The 18,545-nt window shown below is 40.5% G+C and overlaps 1 protein-coding gene across 1 annotated transcript in view; it reads right to left on the bottom strand.

The window, feature by feature from the left end:
* Nucleotides 1-17,832: 17,832 nt before the first annotated feature.
* Nucleotides 17,833-18,545, bottom strand: part of AIG1 (androgen induced 1) — a 238,562-nt gene continuing 237,849 nt past the window's right edge. Inside the window, 1 exon segment of the mRNA XM_059083298.2 lies at nt 17,833-18,064. Within this exon segment, the coding sequence (XP_058939281.1) occupies nt 18,027-18,064 (38 nt within the window). The 3' untranslated portion in view covers nt 17,833-18,026.

Here is an 18,545-nt window from a genome sequence, read left to right as displayed (position 1 = left end):
AACCCCTCCCACCTTCTGAGGGACACAGATTGATTTTTTAACATCTCTCTCTTAAGCATGAATGGACAACAAAAAACTGTCTTGCTTCTGGGGAAAGCTCTGAAATGAAACAGAGACACCCAAATAAAAAACCAGCAAATGCAGCATGTAGTCAATAAAAACTATATAGAAAGGAATAATATATTTAAAACACTATCAATAGCCTCAAGAAATAAGAGAAGGGATTGCATCCAGAAAATAAAAAAATAGGATGCTATAAAATAGAAACATTCAGGAAACATAAAAAGAGCTTTTGGAAATTAAAAACATGTTAGCAGTTGAAAAGCTCAATTGAAGGGTTGGAAGATAAAATAAGGAAATTCTGAAGAAAGTAGAGCAAACAAAAAGGCAAAGAGATAAATGATTAGAGGAAAGACTGATGAATTAGAGGACCGGTCCAGACTGTCTAACATCTGAATAACAGGATTCCCAGACACAAAGAACAGAGAAAAATGAAGGGGATAAATTACCAATAAATAATTCACAATATTTTCTAGGCCTGAAAAGCATCAGTTTCTTGATTAAAAGGGATTTGAAAGGGATCCCTGCTGAGCACTATAAAAGAAAAAGATGCAGTCCAAGGCACATCATCATAGAATTTAGAAATACTGAGGAAGAGAAGAAGATTCTACAAACACAGAATCTCTGATATGCTTCAGACACTTACAGGGTATCAGGGGTCAGAATGGTTTTGGACTTCTCAAAGCAATGCTGAAGCTAATCGACAGTAGAGCTAGAAGATGGTAGAATTCTGAAGGAAAATTCTTTCTGACCCAGAATTCTATGCTGACTCAAGCTATTCACTCAAGTGTGAAGATAAAATAAAATTTCTGCTTGCAGACATACAAGGTCTCAAAACATTTCCACTTATCATTTCTTATGAAGCTAGTAGAAGGTACGGCAAGTACAAAATGGGAGCAAACCAAGAAAAAAGAACCATGGGATATGATAGAAGAAATAGAAGATACAGTGCTGAAGGACTGGGGGGACCCTCAGTTCACTGGGCAAGGGTACTCAGCAGCCAGTGTGACTCAGGAGACCAGCAGATTAGTTTGGCCATGACTGTGACACCTTAGTCCATTGTCTGTATGTTTAACCTGACAAGGCCAGAGTGCACCAGCCCAGATTCTAATCTGCATCTGGCTTGTCTGAGACATGTGCTGATGAGTTTTTTCTCTTTTTTCCATGCTCTGCTGCTGGATCAGCTGAGGATTCTCTTTCCTACACTCCGGGTTACTCCAGGGGCTACAGATTGGCCATGGTAGAAGCAGAGAGAACAGAATGGCCCCAGCATCTGGTATACACTAGACCCCTGCCAGATGCTCTGAGTACGATTAACCTCATTTTTCCAGAATTTCATAATGGCCTTGCCCACTGAGTGCCCCGTAAGGGCCTCTTCTAATTGCTCAAGGAAGCTGACATCTATGACCTAGAGAATCTTGAGCCTCATTTTACAATGCAACATAATTGGCTTTTTCCTTACACATCTAAGTTTGTGCTTTTGCTGCTCTTTTTTATTAATCGAATTTCACTTTTGTTATTATGTACAATTATTAATAATAAAATATTTGTTTGAGGGAAAAATAATTTTTTCATCCTTGGGCCTTGATTGGTCCTTGCAGCAACATAAGAGTTGAGGACATGACTGTACAAGGGATCAAAACAATGGCCTTGGCTTGATGATTAGACTGAGGACCACCTAAAAGAGATGGGTGATAGGAGATACGGTTAGTGGTCAGCTATTCCTGCAAGTTGTCTAAGATCATGGGGCTGAGGTTAGCATTCTAATGGCCGTCTCCACAATTATCTTATCAGAGCTTATTCCGATATTCCCTTTGATAGGATTCTCATAGCCATTAGGGCAGAAGGCTAAGATTCAGGCCAATTTCAATTGTAGTCACAGACTTTTGTCCTCCAAAACCGTCTGTAATTTTCCACTATCTCTGAACTTTAAGGATACTAAAGACAGCATGGCAAGGGCTGTACATAAATAATTCTGATTTCTTAAAGTTAAGCAAATGTTCTGTGCCCTTTGCACCATCTTGAAACCCTTCCTCAAGTGTTCACAAATTTCTCTTGTCTCTTATAGTGGCTGTTGTCCGTAACACTGATCTTTTCCTGAATTATACTGTTATTTATTTTTTCTTGGTGTTTTTGTTGCTTTTATTAGACTGTGAGTTCCCAAAGGGCAGCAAATACCTTCCTCTCTAATTAGTCCTTTAGTTTCTACATTGCGTTGCTTTGGAAAAGTAGGACCGCCTTCCATCTCTTGAATCCTTGTTATAATCTAGGTCAAGCCCATTATAACTGTCTCACTGCATGTGTACAACAGCTCAGTGAGGAAGGGCAGATTATCATCTCCACTCTCTAGATGAGAACGCTGAGGCTTGGAGGGCTGAATAAAGTGGTCCCTCAGAGAGGGAACAGCCCAGCTGGGAATCAAAGCCATGCCTGTCTGATTCTGCAGCTTGAGCGACTAAGCACTACATTATTCGAGCTCACCATTCACTTCCTTTTTGTTTCAGGCAGAATAGTTTTCTTTCAGCCTTAGGAAGGTAAACTCGGGAATTTGTCACAAAAGGCCATGAATGTTGTTTTTCTGTTCATTTCTGCCATTTCTTATCTATTACAATTTTTCCTTTTCACTAACTGAAGGGGCTCTGGCTGGGACAGCAACAGAAATGAGGGGAGGCTGAAGGGTCTTGGGGAGATCCAGAGTTTGGGGGTCTGTGGCAACAATCAATATGCTAATCACCTAACAATCCCCAAACAATTTAACATGAGTACTTCCAGCATCCTGGGACCCACACTTTCCATTTCTGTTCCCATGCAGTGGGGGACACAAAAGCACTCTGTTCAGGTTAGCAGGGGGCCTGGCAGAATCTCAGCCCCACTCTGTCCCCATGTCCACACCCTTGTGCGGCCCCCCTTGCCTGTCATTCCTCTGGATAAAAGGGACCATGCCTCCCAGCGGTGGGGTATGCCCACCAGTCCCTGTTGAGGTTATGAAACCTGCTGTCTCAAGGAAGGAGAAAGAATGAAAATTGTTGGGTAGGGGGGGCAATGTGCACAGGAATAAAGAGAAGGGGGCTGAAGGCTGATAAATGGGCAAAAATAATGAGTTAAAAACCTGCCTTGCTAGCAAATGGCCAGAAATCTGGGAAAAGGAGGAGGAGGGTCCCTGTGAAGATGGAGGGTAGGCCAGAGAAAAGAGAGAGGGAATGGGCCACAGCCTTCTCCAAATTATTTTTCCTGTATTGTCGTTTTAAATGTTTAAATATTTGATACATACAGAGGAATATGTACATATCCAGGTTATTTTTAAGCTGTTAGAATTTCATGTCTAAATAAAGTGTGAGAAAGCACACAGTAGGTAAAACAGGCTCTCTTCCTGGGTGAGAATGCAAGGGGAGATATGTCATTACCTAGAGTGGAGCATTGAAAAATTGCCCCTTGACTGCTTGAAAGAGTATATTGCAGGTAAAAAAAAAGTATTTTTAGGGAAGCGAACAGCTTTGCCCTGTTTTCATGGCTCCCATTCACATCCCCTCACAGCTGAATTGGAGAGATGCTTTACATTCGAGCCCTCCTGCAGGGAAACAGGCTTTTTTAAAAAAATAAATAATTAATTAATTTTTTGGCTGCGTTGGGTCTTCGTTGCTGCGCACAGGCTCTCTCTAGTTGCAGCGAGTGGGGGCTACTCTTTGTTGCGGTGCACGGGCTTCTCAGTGTCGTGGCTTCTCTTGTTGCGGAGCACGGGCTCTAGGCGTGTGGGCTTCAGTAGTTGTGGCATGCGGGCTCAGTAGTTGTGGCTCACGGGCTCTAGAGCTCAGGCTCAGTAGTTGTGGCGCATGGGCTTAGTTGCTCCGAGGCATCTGGGATCTTCCCGAGAGCCCGAAGCTGTGTGCCTTGCATTGGTAGGCGGATTCTTAACCCCTGCGCCACCAGGGAAGCCCGCAACAGGCTTTCCTCTTAGTCGGAGTCTTAATTGATATTAAAATAATAGAGCACTCTGTGCCCTAAATAACTCTTCTTAAAAATTAGATTATGTAGCAAGAGGTTAACTCAGGGAATATTATCTGCAAAAATCCAGTAACTCTAAAACTTAGGACATCTGTCAAGAGCGATTTGCCTGAAAATGAGCTTGACTAGGATTTGGTACTCACTGGTGGTACCTCATGGATGACAACCCAGGTGTTTTCTACTCTTATTTATTGAATTTCTTCCCCTGATCTCTGGGACTCTTTGCTCAGGCCAGATAACAAGGATGGAAGCACACAGGAAGCTGAGAATAAGAACGTCAAGTTCTTGGTCTCTATGTGCCAAAGTCCTCAGCCCAAACATGAGATAGGAGTGGTTTGAAAGAAGATGAAATTGGGCATCACTGGTCCCTGTTACGAGCAGATGAAGAACCTCTAAGCTGGAGAAGGGGAGAGAGTTCAAGAAGGATTGAGAAAGTTAGATTCCAGAACAGGGCTTTGCAGCCTGCTCCCCAGATTGAGTCAAGTCATTGGTGAGATAGAGGAGGATGAGAGAAAGGCCACAGAATTCAGAGGCTGCTCTGGTGGAGACATCCCGATGCTTAGCTTTTGGTCTGGAATTCTCTCCTGCAGGAATATACTCAATAATGCAGTGGATTTAAATATAAACATGCTATTTGTTTTCCAGTTTAACGGGGATTGTGGAAATAGAATTTAGAAGGATCTTTGTGTTCATGTGATGAAAACCGTACAGGTAGTACATCTGTATGTGAAGGTGCATGTTTTATGAATCCTAATATGATAATAAGCAATGCATTTGACTATGTTAGGGAAAAAAGTAAATTACCTTTTTAGTCTCTCCATTGAAAAATCATATCACAAAAACCAAGTATGAGTCAAAAAAGGCAAGGAAAAAGTAACATAGAGGTGACACGGACAATTAATGACCAAGAATATTTGTTACTTTTCTGGATTTTCTGTTTGTGGTGTTTGTCAACTTTGTAAAATTAGTGATTTGTTGTGAATAAGTGTTCATGTTTGCATCTAATTTTTAGTGTATAATTTTGTATTGCATTCTTTTTCTTAAAAAGGGCCTCCAATCTGCTGCCCACGTAACTGTATTAGCTCCTGATACAGATATAGGAAAAAAAAAAAAAAGAATAGCAATCTTTGTGCAGTGAACTCATGTCTCAAGAATGCCCTCACGAGCATCTCAATATACAAAATAAATGTTATTTCGCTATTAGTAGAAATAGTGTTTAAAATTTTTCTTACTTTTTTTTCTAACAGTATTAAATGCAGTTTCCTTCAATGAAATTAGCTCTTCTTTATAGAAGACACTGTGGTATGAGGAAAGAAATGTGGTCTAGAGACAGACAGGAAAACATTTGGATCCCAGCTCTGCTGCTGACCAGGGCTAGGTCCTTGAGAATGTTCCTGGTCTTCCCTGAGCCTCAGTTCTGGAATGAAGCATAGCAAGTACACAATCATGAGTCAGTCCATCTCCAGGACCAGGGCTCTCTCTATTTCAGGAGGATCTGCTGCCCAAACCCTTCTACCAGACACAGATGCTTTCATGAATGGATATTTAATTTTGTCAATATTTTTTCCTGCATCTATTGAGATTATCATATCTTTTTCTCTTCTACTCAGCTAACATAGTGAACTGATGGATTTTATTTTTTTTTGGCCACGCCTCGAGGCATGTGGGATCTTAGTTTCCTGACCAGGGATGGAACCTGGGCCCCCTGCAGTGTAAGCTTGGAGTTTTAACCACTGGACCACCAGGGAAGTCCTATTGGTGGATTTTTATATACTCCACTTAATAGTGATGGATTATCTTTTTTATAAATTTCTCGATTCAACTTGCTAATGTTCTGTTAAGAAGTTTTGTCTTTGAGATCTTGAGGGATGCTGGTCTCCAGGTCTCTTTTCTGTGTGATGTGTTTGGTTTGGTATTAGCAGGAGGGCCCCTAGACTGTGTGGCTCCAGACAATTTTTTTTTTTTTTGTAAGGCCTTTGTCTATCTAAACAATTTGATTAAAAATGTATTACAAAATCCATGGGCCTCTGTCAGGCATAGGTAGAAAAGAGGTGTTCAAGTATTTGTTTATTGTCTAATTGGTGCACATAAAGTTTCTTTGTAGCATCCATCTCTTCCTATTTAGGTCCAGGAACTGTTTCTTCCAGTTCTTTATTATCAAATGCATCATTTCTGGCTTCTTTCTTTCTTTCTTTCTTTTTTATTTTTTTGAGTTTCCATGTTCAATTTTAAAAATTTTAAAATATCTTTACTGGAGTATAATTGCTTTACAATGTGTTAGTTTCTGCTGTAAAACAAAGTGAATCAGCTATACATATACATATATCCCCATATCTCCTCCCTCTTGCATCTCCCTCCCTCCCACCCTCCCTATCCCACCCCTCTAGGTGGTCACAAAGCACCGAGCTGATCTCCCTGTGCTATGCGGCTGCTTCCCACTAGCTTTCTATTTTACATTTGGTAGTGTATATATGTCCATGCCACTCTCTCACTTCGTCCCAACTTACCCTTCCCCCTCCCCGTGTCCTCAAGTCCGTTCTCTACGTCTGTGTCTTTATTCCTGCCCTGCCACTAAGTTCTTCAGTACCATTTTTTTAGATTCCATATATGTGCGTTAGCATACGGTATTTGTTTTTCTCTTTCTGACTTAACTTCACTCTGTATGACAGACTGTAGGTCCATCTACCTCATTACAAATAACTCAATTTCATTCCTTTTTATGGCTGAGTAATAGTCCATTTGGCTTATTTCTTATCTCGCAACTAGAGATGATGTAGCAATGCTAGTATTACTCATCAAGCTGGAAACTGTTTGCACTGTTCGCAGTATTACCTCTGCAATTCTGTACTACCTTTGATTCAATGATGATCACACCATTACTCATGATGTCACGTCACCCATCTGCCACCCATGAATACTGGCTTCCAATGGGACACAGTAAAGTTGTTACTATGCTTTGTTGATGGTGGCCACAAATGCAGGTCTCACCCCAGGTGTGCAGGGAAATGTGAATGATATTTATTTTTCTGGTCATGGTCAATGTACTGTTTGGAATTTTAGAGCATGGATGTAGAAGTCTTTAGACTAGAATCAGTGTATTTCTAGCATGTGATCTTTCTCCACGTTGACCACACTGCTGCTTTCCAGACACTGCCACGAGCTGGGAAAAGACGTGGGGGCCTGTGGGTAGAGCAGGAAGGGCAGTGCCATTTGTACAAGGAATGTCCCCTGATCGTTTGGCATGATTAAAGCCATCCTGGGTTAGCACAACCGCACCAGTCAGAGGTGAGAGGGAGACATCAATCGGAAAGGCAGTGGGTGTGCCGAGCAATGATTTTAAAGCCCCCAGAGGAGACAGGTGCAACCACTTCCAGGGGACTGCCTGACACGGCATACAGAAGGGTTTGGGTGATCAACCCAGATGCCAGACTGTGGAGTGCACAGGGTGAGGCATTCTTGCCACCACAGGAAAAAGATGCCTGCTGCCTTCAGGGGCTGTGCTCACGGGCAGCACAGCAGTCAGAATGTAGGGGGCTGAGAATCAAGGCATGGCTCCAAATATGTGGCTCAAAGCCACGTTCTGGCAGTGAACTCTTAGTAGCCCAGAGACCTAAACTTGCTCTGTGTCTGACGTCAGTGAAAGTCGCTCCCACTCTGCATATCAGTTCCGTTCTGGAGGCCCAGGCTTTCATGATCCCTCAGAAGCAATAGTGAGAGAGAGCAACAGTCAGAGAGAGCTTGCCAGGCCTCCTTCCTGGTACTGGAACCTTGCCCTGGGGTCTTGGGTTGACCCTATAGGTATGAATCCCTGAGCAAATAGGGGCATATGGTTGAGCCCGGGTGAGGGGTAGAGGGTCAGATAAGAAAGAATATGGGGCCAGGACTTCTGAGGGTCCCAGTCCAAGCTCAAGGCTTCCTGCCCAGGTGTCATTGCTAGCCTCAGTTGATCCCAGGCACCAGAGGGGACTTAGAAAAATCTTAAGGAGTGCACTTCAGTGTATGGGGCTACCTGAGGCTTAAGAGTCCAGAGCAAGGACACTGCTTGCTCAGGAGTAAGGGATATCTGCTGGATATCAGAGTGATGCTGGCCTCATAGAATGAGTTGGGAAGCGTTCCTCCCTCCTCTGTCATCTATAACTGTTTATGCAGGATTGGTATTCTTTGTTCTTTAAATGTTTTTCCCCAGTTTTATTGAGATATAACTGGCCTATAACATTGTGTTAGTTTAAGGGGTACAACATAATGATATGATATATTTATATACTGGAGAATAAATAGCACTGTAAGTTTAGTTAACATTCATCACCTCACAGTTACAATTTATTTTCCTGTGATACGAACTTTTAAGATTTACTCTCTGAACAACCCTTTTTTTTTTTTTTAAGATTATTTATTTATTCATTTATTTATTTTAGGCTGTGTCAGGTCTTAGTTGTGTCACACGGGAGGTGCATGGGCGCCTCTATAGCTGTGGCCTGCTGGTTTTCTCTTCTCTGGTTGTAATGCGTGGACTCCAGAGCGCGTAGGCTCTGTGGTTTACCGCCCGGGGGGGTCTGGTTGTGGCGCGTGAGCTCAGTAGTTGCAGCACGCGGGCTTAGTTGCCCCACGGCATGTGGGATCTTAGTTCCCAAACCAGGAATCGAACCTGCATCCCCTGCATTGAGAGGTGGATTCTTTACCACTGGACCACCAGGGAAGTCCCTCTTAACAACTTCCAAATATAGAATATTGTTAACTATCGTTACCATGTTGTACATTACATCCCCCAAACTGCTTTATCTTTTAACTGGAAGTTGGTAACTTTTGACCACTTTCATCCATTTCCTCCACGTTCTACTCCCCACTTCTGGCAACCCCCATTCTGTGAGAGATGATGACTCCTTCTCTTTTTCCTTCTTCTTCTTTGTACTTTAGCGCCTTCATTATGGAATTAGGACCCCAAACATCCGTTTCATGACTTGGGGCTCTTGATCCTCTCCAGGCTCAATGTCATTGTCTATAATCCTTACTCACCTGGAGGGTTCCTTCATGTTCCCAATTGATTCATTCATTTGTTCATCGGTACAACAGCTATTAAGGCTGCCTCGTGCCAGGCACGCTGAGGACCCCAGGACACAGTGAGAACACGGTGGACGCAGCCCGGCCTTCCAGGAGGGCATTAAACCACTAAACAAAGCGTCATCCCTCCTTTACCTCTACTCTACGGGCCAGTGAGGACCCACGGGGTGCCAGGGACTGCCCCAGGGCCGGTTCCTACCACCCACGTGTGAAGCAGAGTTGGTTCCGTTCCCTGCGACGCGGCCACGTGGGTAGCCGGAGAGGTCGTTTGGTCACAGCCCTTGGGTTTCCCAGCCGCTCTGCTCACAGCCTTGCCCCAGGCTAATGCGGTCCAGTTTCCCAGTGTAGGTACCTAGGCCAGTCCCCTGCCCCGGGCCAGAACTGTGTGAGAGACTTCTTGAAAGTGGGGATTATATTATTTCTTCTTTAAGTGTTTCATAGAGTTTTCCAGTGAAGACTTCTGGGCCGGGAATTATCTTAGTGACAATTGAATTAGGAATTAAATTTATTCAGTTTTTATAGGGAATTTAGGTTTTCTATTTCTTCCTGAGCACATTTTGGTAATTTTTTTCTTTTCAAGGAAATTGTCTATTTTATCTAAATTTAAACTATTAGCATAAATTTGTTCATGATATTCTCTTATGACCCTTTTAATGTCTGTAGGATTTCTAGTATAGTGTAGGATTTCCCTTCTTTCATTCCTAATATTGGTGAATGTTTATCTTTTCTTTTCTTGATCAGTTTAGCTAGAAGTTTATCAATGTTATCAATATTTTCAAAGAACCATTTTTTGGTTTTTTAACTTTATTGTTTGTTCATTTCCTGTTTCATTCGTTTTTGTTCTTATTAGTTCCCTCTGTCTTTGACTTCAGGTTTGTTTTGATTTCTTCTTCTACCTGTTAAGGTAGACGATTAGAGCATTGGATTTAGATATTTTTTTTTTCCCTAAAATAAGTACCTGTAGCTATAAATTTTCTTCTAAGCACGATTTTAGATGTAGCACACAGATTCTGATATGCTGAGTTTTCAATATCACTTAGTTCATTTTAATCCCATTGTAGCTGAAGAATATACTTAAAATGATTTCAGTCCTTCTAAATATTTGAGACATTGTATTGCTCAGTATATGGTCTGCCTTGTTGTATGTCCTTTGTGTACTTGAAAAGAATGTGTATTCTGCAGTTGTTACTAGGAGTGGTCTCTGTCAATTAGGTTAAGTTGTTTGATAGTATTATTTAAGTTTCTATACCCTTACTGATATCTTGTTTAACTGTTCTATCAATTACTTACTGAGTGTTGAAATATCCAATTACAATTGTGGATTTGCTGGTTTCTTTTTCAAAACGAGTTTTTCCTTATATATTTTGAAACAATTGTTAGTTGCATGCACATTTAGGATTGTTATGCCTTTTTGATGAATTAGCAATTTTATCATTATAACATGTTTGTCTTTATTCTGGTAGTATTCTTTGTCGTGAAGTTTATTTTGTCTGTTATTAATTTAGTTATTCCAGCTTTCTTGTGACCAGTGGGGCATGTTATATATTTTTAATCCTTTTATTTTTAACCTGTAACTATTTAAAAAATGGGTTTCTTATAGGCAGACTATAGTTTGGTCTTGCCTTTTTACTCAGCCAGAAAATTCCTAACTCTTATTGAAATATTTAGATTCATGTAATTATTGAATGGTTGGGTATAAATTTAAAATTTTATGATTTATTTTCTATTTGTCCCATCTGTTTTATGCTTCTTCTCCCCTTTTACTGTTTTCCATTAGATTATTTTTTTTAACTTTATTGAGAAAGAATTCATGTACAATAAACTGAATTCTTTTAAAATGTACATTTGATAAGTTTTGATAGTTGTGTACACATATTGAATCACCACCGCAATCAAGATACAGAACACTTCAATAATTGGGCATTTTTAGTATTCCATTTTATTTCCACAACTGGTTTATTAACCATATCTCCCCTTTTTAGTAGTTGCCTTCGGATTTACTAATTACATCTTTAATTTATGACAGTTTGTCTTCAAAAACAGTATACTAATTTTTGAATTGTGGAAGAACCTTACAAAGTTTCCTTCTCCCATTCTTTGTGCTACAAGTTTTCATACATTTTACTCCTACATGTGTTTTAAACCTCACAATGTATTGTTTTATTTTTGCTTTAAACATTCGTTATCTTAAAGAGATAATAATATGAGAAAATGACATATATTTACTCACAAATTTGCCATTTTTAATATTCTTCATTCTATGTGGACAGACAAGTTCCCATCTGGTTTCATTTGCCTTCTGCATGTACTGCAGGTGTAGTGCTGATGAAAGATTCTCTCAACTTTAGTTTGTCTCAAAAAAATCTCTATTTTGCCTTAATTTCGGAAATACATTTCTCTGGGTATGTAACTTTAGGTTCACTGTTATTTTCTCTCAGCACTTTAATGATGTCATTACATTTCTTTGAACTTGCATAATTTCTGAGAAGAAATCTGTGATTCTTATCTTTATCCCTTTCTATGTAATCTGTCTTTTTTCTACGGACAGTTTTAAGATTTTCTCTTTATGACTTGCTTTCAGTAACATGATTATTATTTCTCTTGATGTAATTTTCTTTGTTTTTATCCTGCATGGGATCTGTTGAGCTCAGATTTGTGGATTTATAGTTTTCAACAAATTTGGAAAAATTTCTGTCAGTATTTATTCAAATACTATTTTCTGCCTCCTCCCCTTCTCTTCTTTTTAAAAATAGGACTCCAGTTATATATATATAGTTCCACAAGTCACTGAGACTGTGTTCATTTTCTTCCTCCAGTCTTTCTATTCTCTGTGCTTCAGGATGGATAATTTCTATTGCAATGTTTTCACATTCACAGATCCTTTTCCCCCTACATTCTCTACTCTTCTGTCAATCCCATTCAGTGTATTTTTTATACATAAAAGTTTTGTTTGCATTTTTAACATCTTCCCTTTTTTCTCCCAGTCATGTCAACTTTCCCTCTGTCTTCTTGACCTATGGAGTACATTTATAATAGTCGCTTTAATGTCCTTGTCAGGTAATTTCATCTCTATCAATTCTGAGTCTGTTTCTATTGACTGACTTTTCCCTTGGTTTGGGGTCAAGTTCTCCTGCATCTTGCATGTCTAGAAATTTTGGTTGGATGCCAGGCATGATAAATTTTGTCTTGAGCGTTGGATTTTTGTTTTGTTTTGTTCTTCCTTAAAGGGTAGTGTTCTTTTTTCTCTCAGGCAGTTAGTTTCTGAAGATCAGTTTAATAATTTTGAAGCTACTTTTAATGCTTTAAAGAGTGGGACTTGAGTAACATTTACTCAAGAACAGTGACTCATACCTGACCCTTCATGCCCTTTCTGTTTAATGATGTCTCTTTACTCTGGCTAGTGGGAACACGAATTATTCCTGGCCTTAAATGGGCTCTTGGATTTATTCAGTTTATAGACCCTCAGTAATTGTTCTTTTCCTCTAACTGTAGCGCTTCATCCTATTCATGTGAAGACTGATATTCAGCCAAAGACTAGAAGGAACTCTATGCAGATTTTTGGAGCCCCTTCTCTTCAGAGCTCCCTTACGTTCCAGTACTCTCTCCACAAATTCTACCACCTCAGGATCTCGGAACTCTGGGCTCCTTAACTCAGTGAGACCCCCAGGGCTTTGTTTGAGATCCCCCTACCAGTGCTATGATCTGGGGATCACCTCCAGGCAGAAAGCCAAGGCGATTAAAGGGCACACATAGTTAATTCTCTTCCTTCAGGGATCATAGCCTCCAGCAGCTCTGTTGACCAATGTCTGAAAATTAGTTCTTTTATTATATTTTAACAATCTTTTCTAGTTTACAGCGTGGGGGAGATAATTCCAGACGTTATCACTTCTTCATGGCTGGAAGCAGAAATCCTCTAGACACAATATACTTTCTTCCAACTTTGCCTTAATATTCTGCTTTGAGTGCAGAATACATGCTGCAAATTGCCAGGTTCTATCACAAATGCAAACTCTATTACTGGGCTTCCTCCCCTCATCCCTACCACCCTCAGTTCTCAGAAACTTTTTATTTATTTATTTTGTTGTTGTTGTTGTTGTTGTTTTTTCGGTACACAGGCCTCTCACTGTTGTGGCCTCTCCCATTGCGGAGCACAGGCTCCCGACGCGCAGGCTCAGCGGCCATGGCTCACCGGCCCAGCCGCTCCACGGCATGTGGGATCTTCCCGGACTGGGGCACGAACCCATGTCCCCTGCATCGGCAGGCAGATTCTCAACCACTGCACCACCAGGGTAGCCCCTCAGAAACTTTTACCCAGACTTTCAACTAGACTTTAAAAATCAATATAGGGACTTCCTAAATGATAATTTAACTAGTGCCAAGATTATAGTCTCCAGTTGAGCCAATTTAAGTGGAAAATTCACTTCTTAGAGGCACAATCTTTTAGGGGATCTGTCTTTGGAAAACCATTTTGTAATATAAAAATTCCAAAATTACTGGTAACCATACTACAGAATTTATATATGTAAAAGGAGTGGTAAAAAGGTGATGAAGGACATTTGTGCTTCCTTGGAACTGCCAACCAGAATCTATGGTTCAGGATAAAACTTGCCAAGTGTCTCACCTTTTCGGTTCCGAGAACCGCCTCCTTGACGCCAGTCCTACATTGTGAGATGTGCTGACGGAAAGTCTCCAGCAGAACCAGTTTCTTAAACCCCACGACTTTGGTCTTTATAGAATAAAGAACACAGGGGGGACAAGGGTATTCGACTTCTGAAGGAAGGTTCATGAAGTATTAACAATGCCTTTTCCTTCCTTCCTTCCTTGCTGGAGAGGCTGGGAGACAGAAAACAGGGAGATTTCTATTTGTTCCACCCTCTTCTGTTGAAATCTGTTTCCCCAATTTCCTCTACCCTCAGTAAGAGTTGTGGGGTTGGGGGTAAGGTTGTGTGCCATGGAGCTGACAGAGCATTTGGTGCTGCTGCTGGAGCTGTGAGAGAGAGTGCCCCAGAGCAGCCTGGGTACCCACCCTTGGCTTGGCAAGGATGGAGGAGTGCCTGTCATAGAAGGTAGCTGGGGCTGGACAGAAGCAGAGACCTCGGGGTGGATTGCTTGTTGCCTTAGAAATAGGGGAGCAGAGGGTGGACTCTCGTGGAGCTCCCTAAAGAGCTGACAGTTTCATCCCCACTCTAAAGCCAGAGCCGACACTTGTTTCCAGCCCCTTGGTGTCGGACTGAACGGCAGAGAAGGGAGTTGCCAGCTCTGATGTCATTTTCTCTATAAGCAGAAATCCCTCCCTTTTTCCCCAGGCACAGGGAGGAGAGAGAGGGGGATGGGGAGGTTTTGACGGTTTGGATTTCAAAAAGCACAGGATGAAATATTAAACCTGAATGGGATGAAGAAATAAGGTGTCTGGCTCAGGTAGGATGTAGGGTTGAGGGCCCAGAACATTTAGCGCTGCTTGATAATGAACGAATTCCATTCTTGCAAATATCTATGTTGAGACTATTCTTTCAAACTTATTAATATGCTTGTGCATGTATGTAAAACTGGAGATAGCAGTAAAAAAGCTCTTACGTTGTGTTTGATTTTACATGCTTGCAAAATTCCCTTGAGAGAATATTACTGCATGGGTTGATTTGACTGGGGCTTTGAAAATGTATATTTTCAATAAAGCTTGGACGTAAGATGGCTACCTCTCTTCCTGGCAAATCTCCCTGTAGCTAACATAGGCATTTGTTATTACTCCAAAATCCTTCGAATTGTGCTTGAAATTAGAGCTATCTGTCCCCCAAATTTTCATTGCTTAGTTGACGAGGACACAAAGCATCAAATGTCTTTGGATGTTTCCATGGGGACTTCTTCTTCTCAGCACTTCCATTTCAATAAGTCACATTCTGAGTGACTTTGACAGGCTTTCAGCACTGGGTAATTGGTTTGCCTTAGTGAAGGACAGCAGTGTTGGTCACTCAATGATTAGAAAGTCACAAATATGAGTTTTAGATATTACCTTGTGGCTATTACTCTATGTGTAAAGGTGTGTGTGTGTGTGTGTGTGTGTGTGTGTGTGTGTGTGTGTTTAGCATAGCCCAAGTCTAGCCCACATAAACATATAAAAATGCTTAATGATAACATATGTTTCTTATTGCTGCTGTAAAAAATGATCAAAACTTAGTGGCTTAAAACTCAAATTTATTACCTAACAGTTCTGGAGGTCAGAAGTCCTAAAGTCAAGGTGCTAATAAGGGCAGTATTGAGGCTCTCGGGGAGAGTCTGTTTCCTTGCCTTTTTGAGCCTCTAGAGGCTACCTACAATCTTTGGCTTGTGGCCTCTTCCTTGTATCACTCCAACTTCTGTTACCATGCTCACATGTGTTGCAATCACTGTGAATCTCCTGCTCCTCTTACAGGGGCCTTTGTAATTACGGTGGATACACTGGATAATCCAGGGTAACTATCACATCTCAAAATCTTTACCTTTCACATCTCAAAATATTTACCTTAATTCTATGTCAAAGTCCCTTTTGCCATGAAAGGTAAGATATTCAAAGGCTCTGGTGATTAGAGGATGTGGACATCTTTGGCGGATGTTACTACCATGTCACATTAACTAAAAAAGCAAAAAATCATATGATCTCGTGCACCTATAAAACGTTAAATTCCAATAACTGTTATGATCATGACTTCCTATCTGTCTATTGTCCTCATTTCCCTGTCTGCAACCTTATTGAGACTGCCAATCTCTGGACCATTCTACTGTGTCCCAATGTTGGTCCTCTGTCTTTCCTCCTCAGTTCCTTCTAGACCCCATGGTTCATCCTTCCAACCAACCTTGCCAATGCCCTTGGCTCACACCTGCTTGTTCTTTTGTGGCACCTACTTTCAACTTCTATATGATGCCTGGTTTGTTGAAGTCTTTTGGAGGAAATCCCCAAATGGTCCTTGTTATCACCAAGGTAAATTCATGATCCTTGAGGGCCCTCAGTGTGGGCATGACAGCTTTCTATATTTTCATAGTCTAGGCTACTCTTTTAGGGTACGTTATAGACTCCAATTCCATTCTCTGTTCTCTCACTCTCTTCAGACAATTCTCTGAGGAAAAAATTGCAGCCATCAAAGCCACCAAAAAGAAGTCCATGAACTTTGCCCTTTGTCTTGCAAACTCACTTCCAAGGACTTTTGTCTCTTTCCTCTTTCCTGTGACAGTGGGAGAGGTGTTTCCTCCTAAGGCTAACCCAGAATAGTCACAAACCAGGAATATCCACAATTGATTCACATTCGCCTCACAGACTGTGTTCTACAGGTCTAAGTTCTGCTTTCAAAATGGCATTCTGGGGGATTCCCTGGTGGCCCAGTGGTTTGGACTCTGCACTTCCACCACAGGGGGTATAGATTCAATCCCTGGTCAGGGAACTAAGATCCTGCATGCCTCGGGGTGTGGTCAAAAAAAAAAAAAAAAAAAGGCATTCTGTAATTGCTAGCTCTACTTCTTTACCATCAACTAATGTCAATGACTCCTCATTTCTCTGGAATCTAGATTCTGTCCCTACAATTTCACTGAATTGGCACCTGACCTACATACATAAAAATCCAAAGTCGAGTTCATTATCAAACCCATCCCAGGCTAATTCTCCTCCAGGTTTCTTATTTAAGGAAATGGTGCTCTCATTATCTTGATCGCATCTTAGATGGTATTCTCTCAATTACCCTATAGTATAGCAGCTACAAGACCTGAAGATTCAATTTCTTAATATATGTTATATTCAATTTCCTCATATATATTATATATGTCAATTTCCTAATACCTATTTATACATTATTGTACATATACTATACATATTATATATAATATATACATACTTTTCCCATATCTCTATTATAGGACCAGATGTTCATCTATATTTTCTTATATTTTTTATACTTTTTTTACATTTCATTATTTAAACTATCTGAAATTGTATGTGTGCACGTTTTGTGTGTGTGTGTGGGTGTGTGTTTTAAGGGAGGAATCTAGCTTTTTCTTTCTGTACCAAATAGTTATTTATTTGTTGTAGCACCTTTCAATCATTTAGTATGCCCTTGCTTTTTTTTCAACAAAATTATTCTTTTTGGATTTATCAAAAAGATACATATTTTTAAAATAAAAATATTGCAAGAACCAGGCTCAGTAAACCCATTTTTCAACAGGTATTAGAAACAAAATAAGAAAGGAAACACCAGTGTTGTTAGGGGTTTGAGATGCACCATGCAGGCATTAGGCTAGGGGTTGCTTGCTCTTTATTAAAGTTATAGTTTGCATCTAGGAAATATTTCACAGAATTAAATCATGAGATCCAAATACACTCAGGGTTTTAACTAAATCAATGCAATTATTACTAATATTGCCTGTTTGAGACAACTGTGACATTATTGCAATAGGGAACATCCATCTCGTTTCCTCTAGGCTTACGCTTACATTCTTCAGCCTCCTGTAAGGATTAAATAAATACATGAATGCTATGCTTCACATCTGCTCCTTTGACTTTCACATATTTCTCAACAAGAAACACGATAGGATTCTATTTTTCCTTGATTAAATGGAATTACAATTGCAAAAATTAAAATCCAATGACCAATTTTAGTTTTAAAAATTAGAAGAGGTTAAAAAAAAAGAAAAAAAGATGTTATTATCAATAATGAATTTGGAAAGAATTCTTTAAAACACAGTTGAGGGCAGTTTATTTTGGAAATATCTGTATTTTATTCTTATATATATATTTCTGCATAAAAGGTGTTCCCTCTCTCTGGGGCAGGGAGGTGAAGGTGGCTTCCACTGGTTTCTTTGAAGCTTCCTCTCCTACATTACCAATGCCCGGGGGTAATGAATCTTCATTGGTGGCTCCATCCTGCTCTTCGGTTTAGACTTAGATCTCATTCCAATTTAGGCTTCTCTTTCTCTTCTTCCATACCTAGAAATACAGGCAAAGTTTTTTATTTGGACATCAGATGAAACTAGGAGCAGGTTTGCCAAAGCTGCTTTAAAAGAACTCTCATCTCTCCACACTTCTCCCCACCCATCCTGCAGGCCCATCCCTTTTCTCCTCACTAAGAAGAAAAGTCATTTACAACTTTCTCCAGAAACTTCCTCAGTGACCTCCCTCCCTACCCTTTCCCCCAAATCAGGACATAACTTCTCTGAGACACACCTAGCTCTTAAGGCCTCTGGGAGTGAGGGACGCAAGTTAGTTCTTGACTCGTTGAGTTTTCACAGAAATCCCAACCGGACTGCCTTGTAACCAGCTTCTAGCAACAGGAGGTGTGGAGCTGATGAGCTTCAAAGAGACCTCATTTATTTTTATTTTACTCCTGTCCCTTCCCAAGGCAAGGACTCTGGCTTTTCAAAAGCAAACCTTTTTTGTTTATTTGTTTTGTTTTGTTTCTAAGGCCCAC

This window comes from Kogia breviceps, chromosome 13, assembly GCF_026419965.1.
Source record: "Kogia breviceps isolate mKogBre1 chromosome 13, mKogBre1 haplotype 1, whole genome shotgun sequence".
In the NCBI taxonomy this organism is placed as follows: Eukaryota; Metazoa; Chordata; class Mammalia; order Artiodactyla; family Physeteridae; genus Kogia; species Kogia breviceps.
The sequence above is the reverse complement of the archived record's forward strand: the minus strand, read 5'-3'. Positions and strand labels throughout refer to the sequence as shown.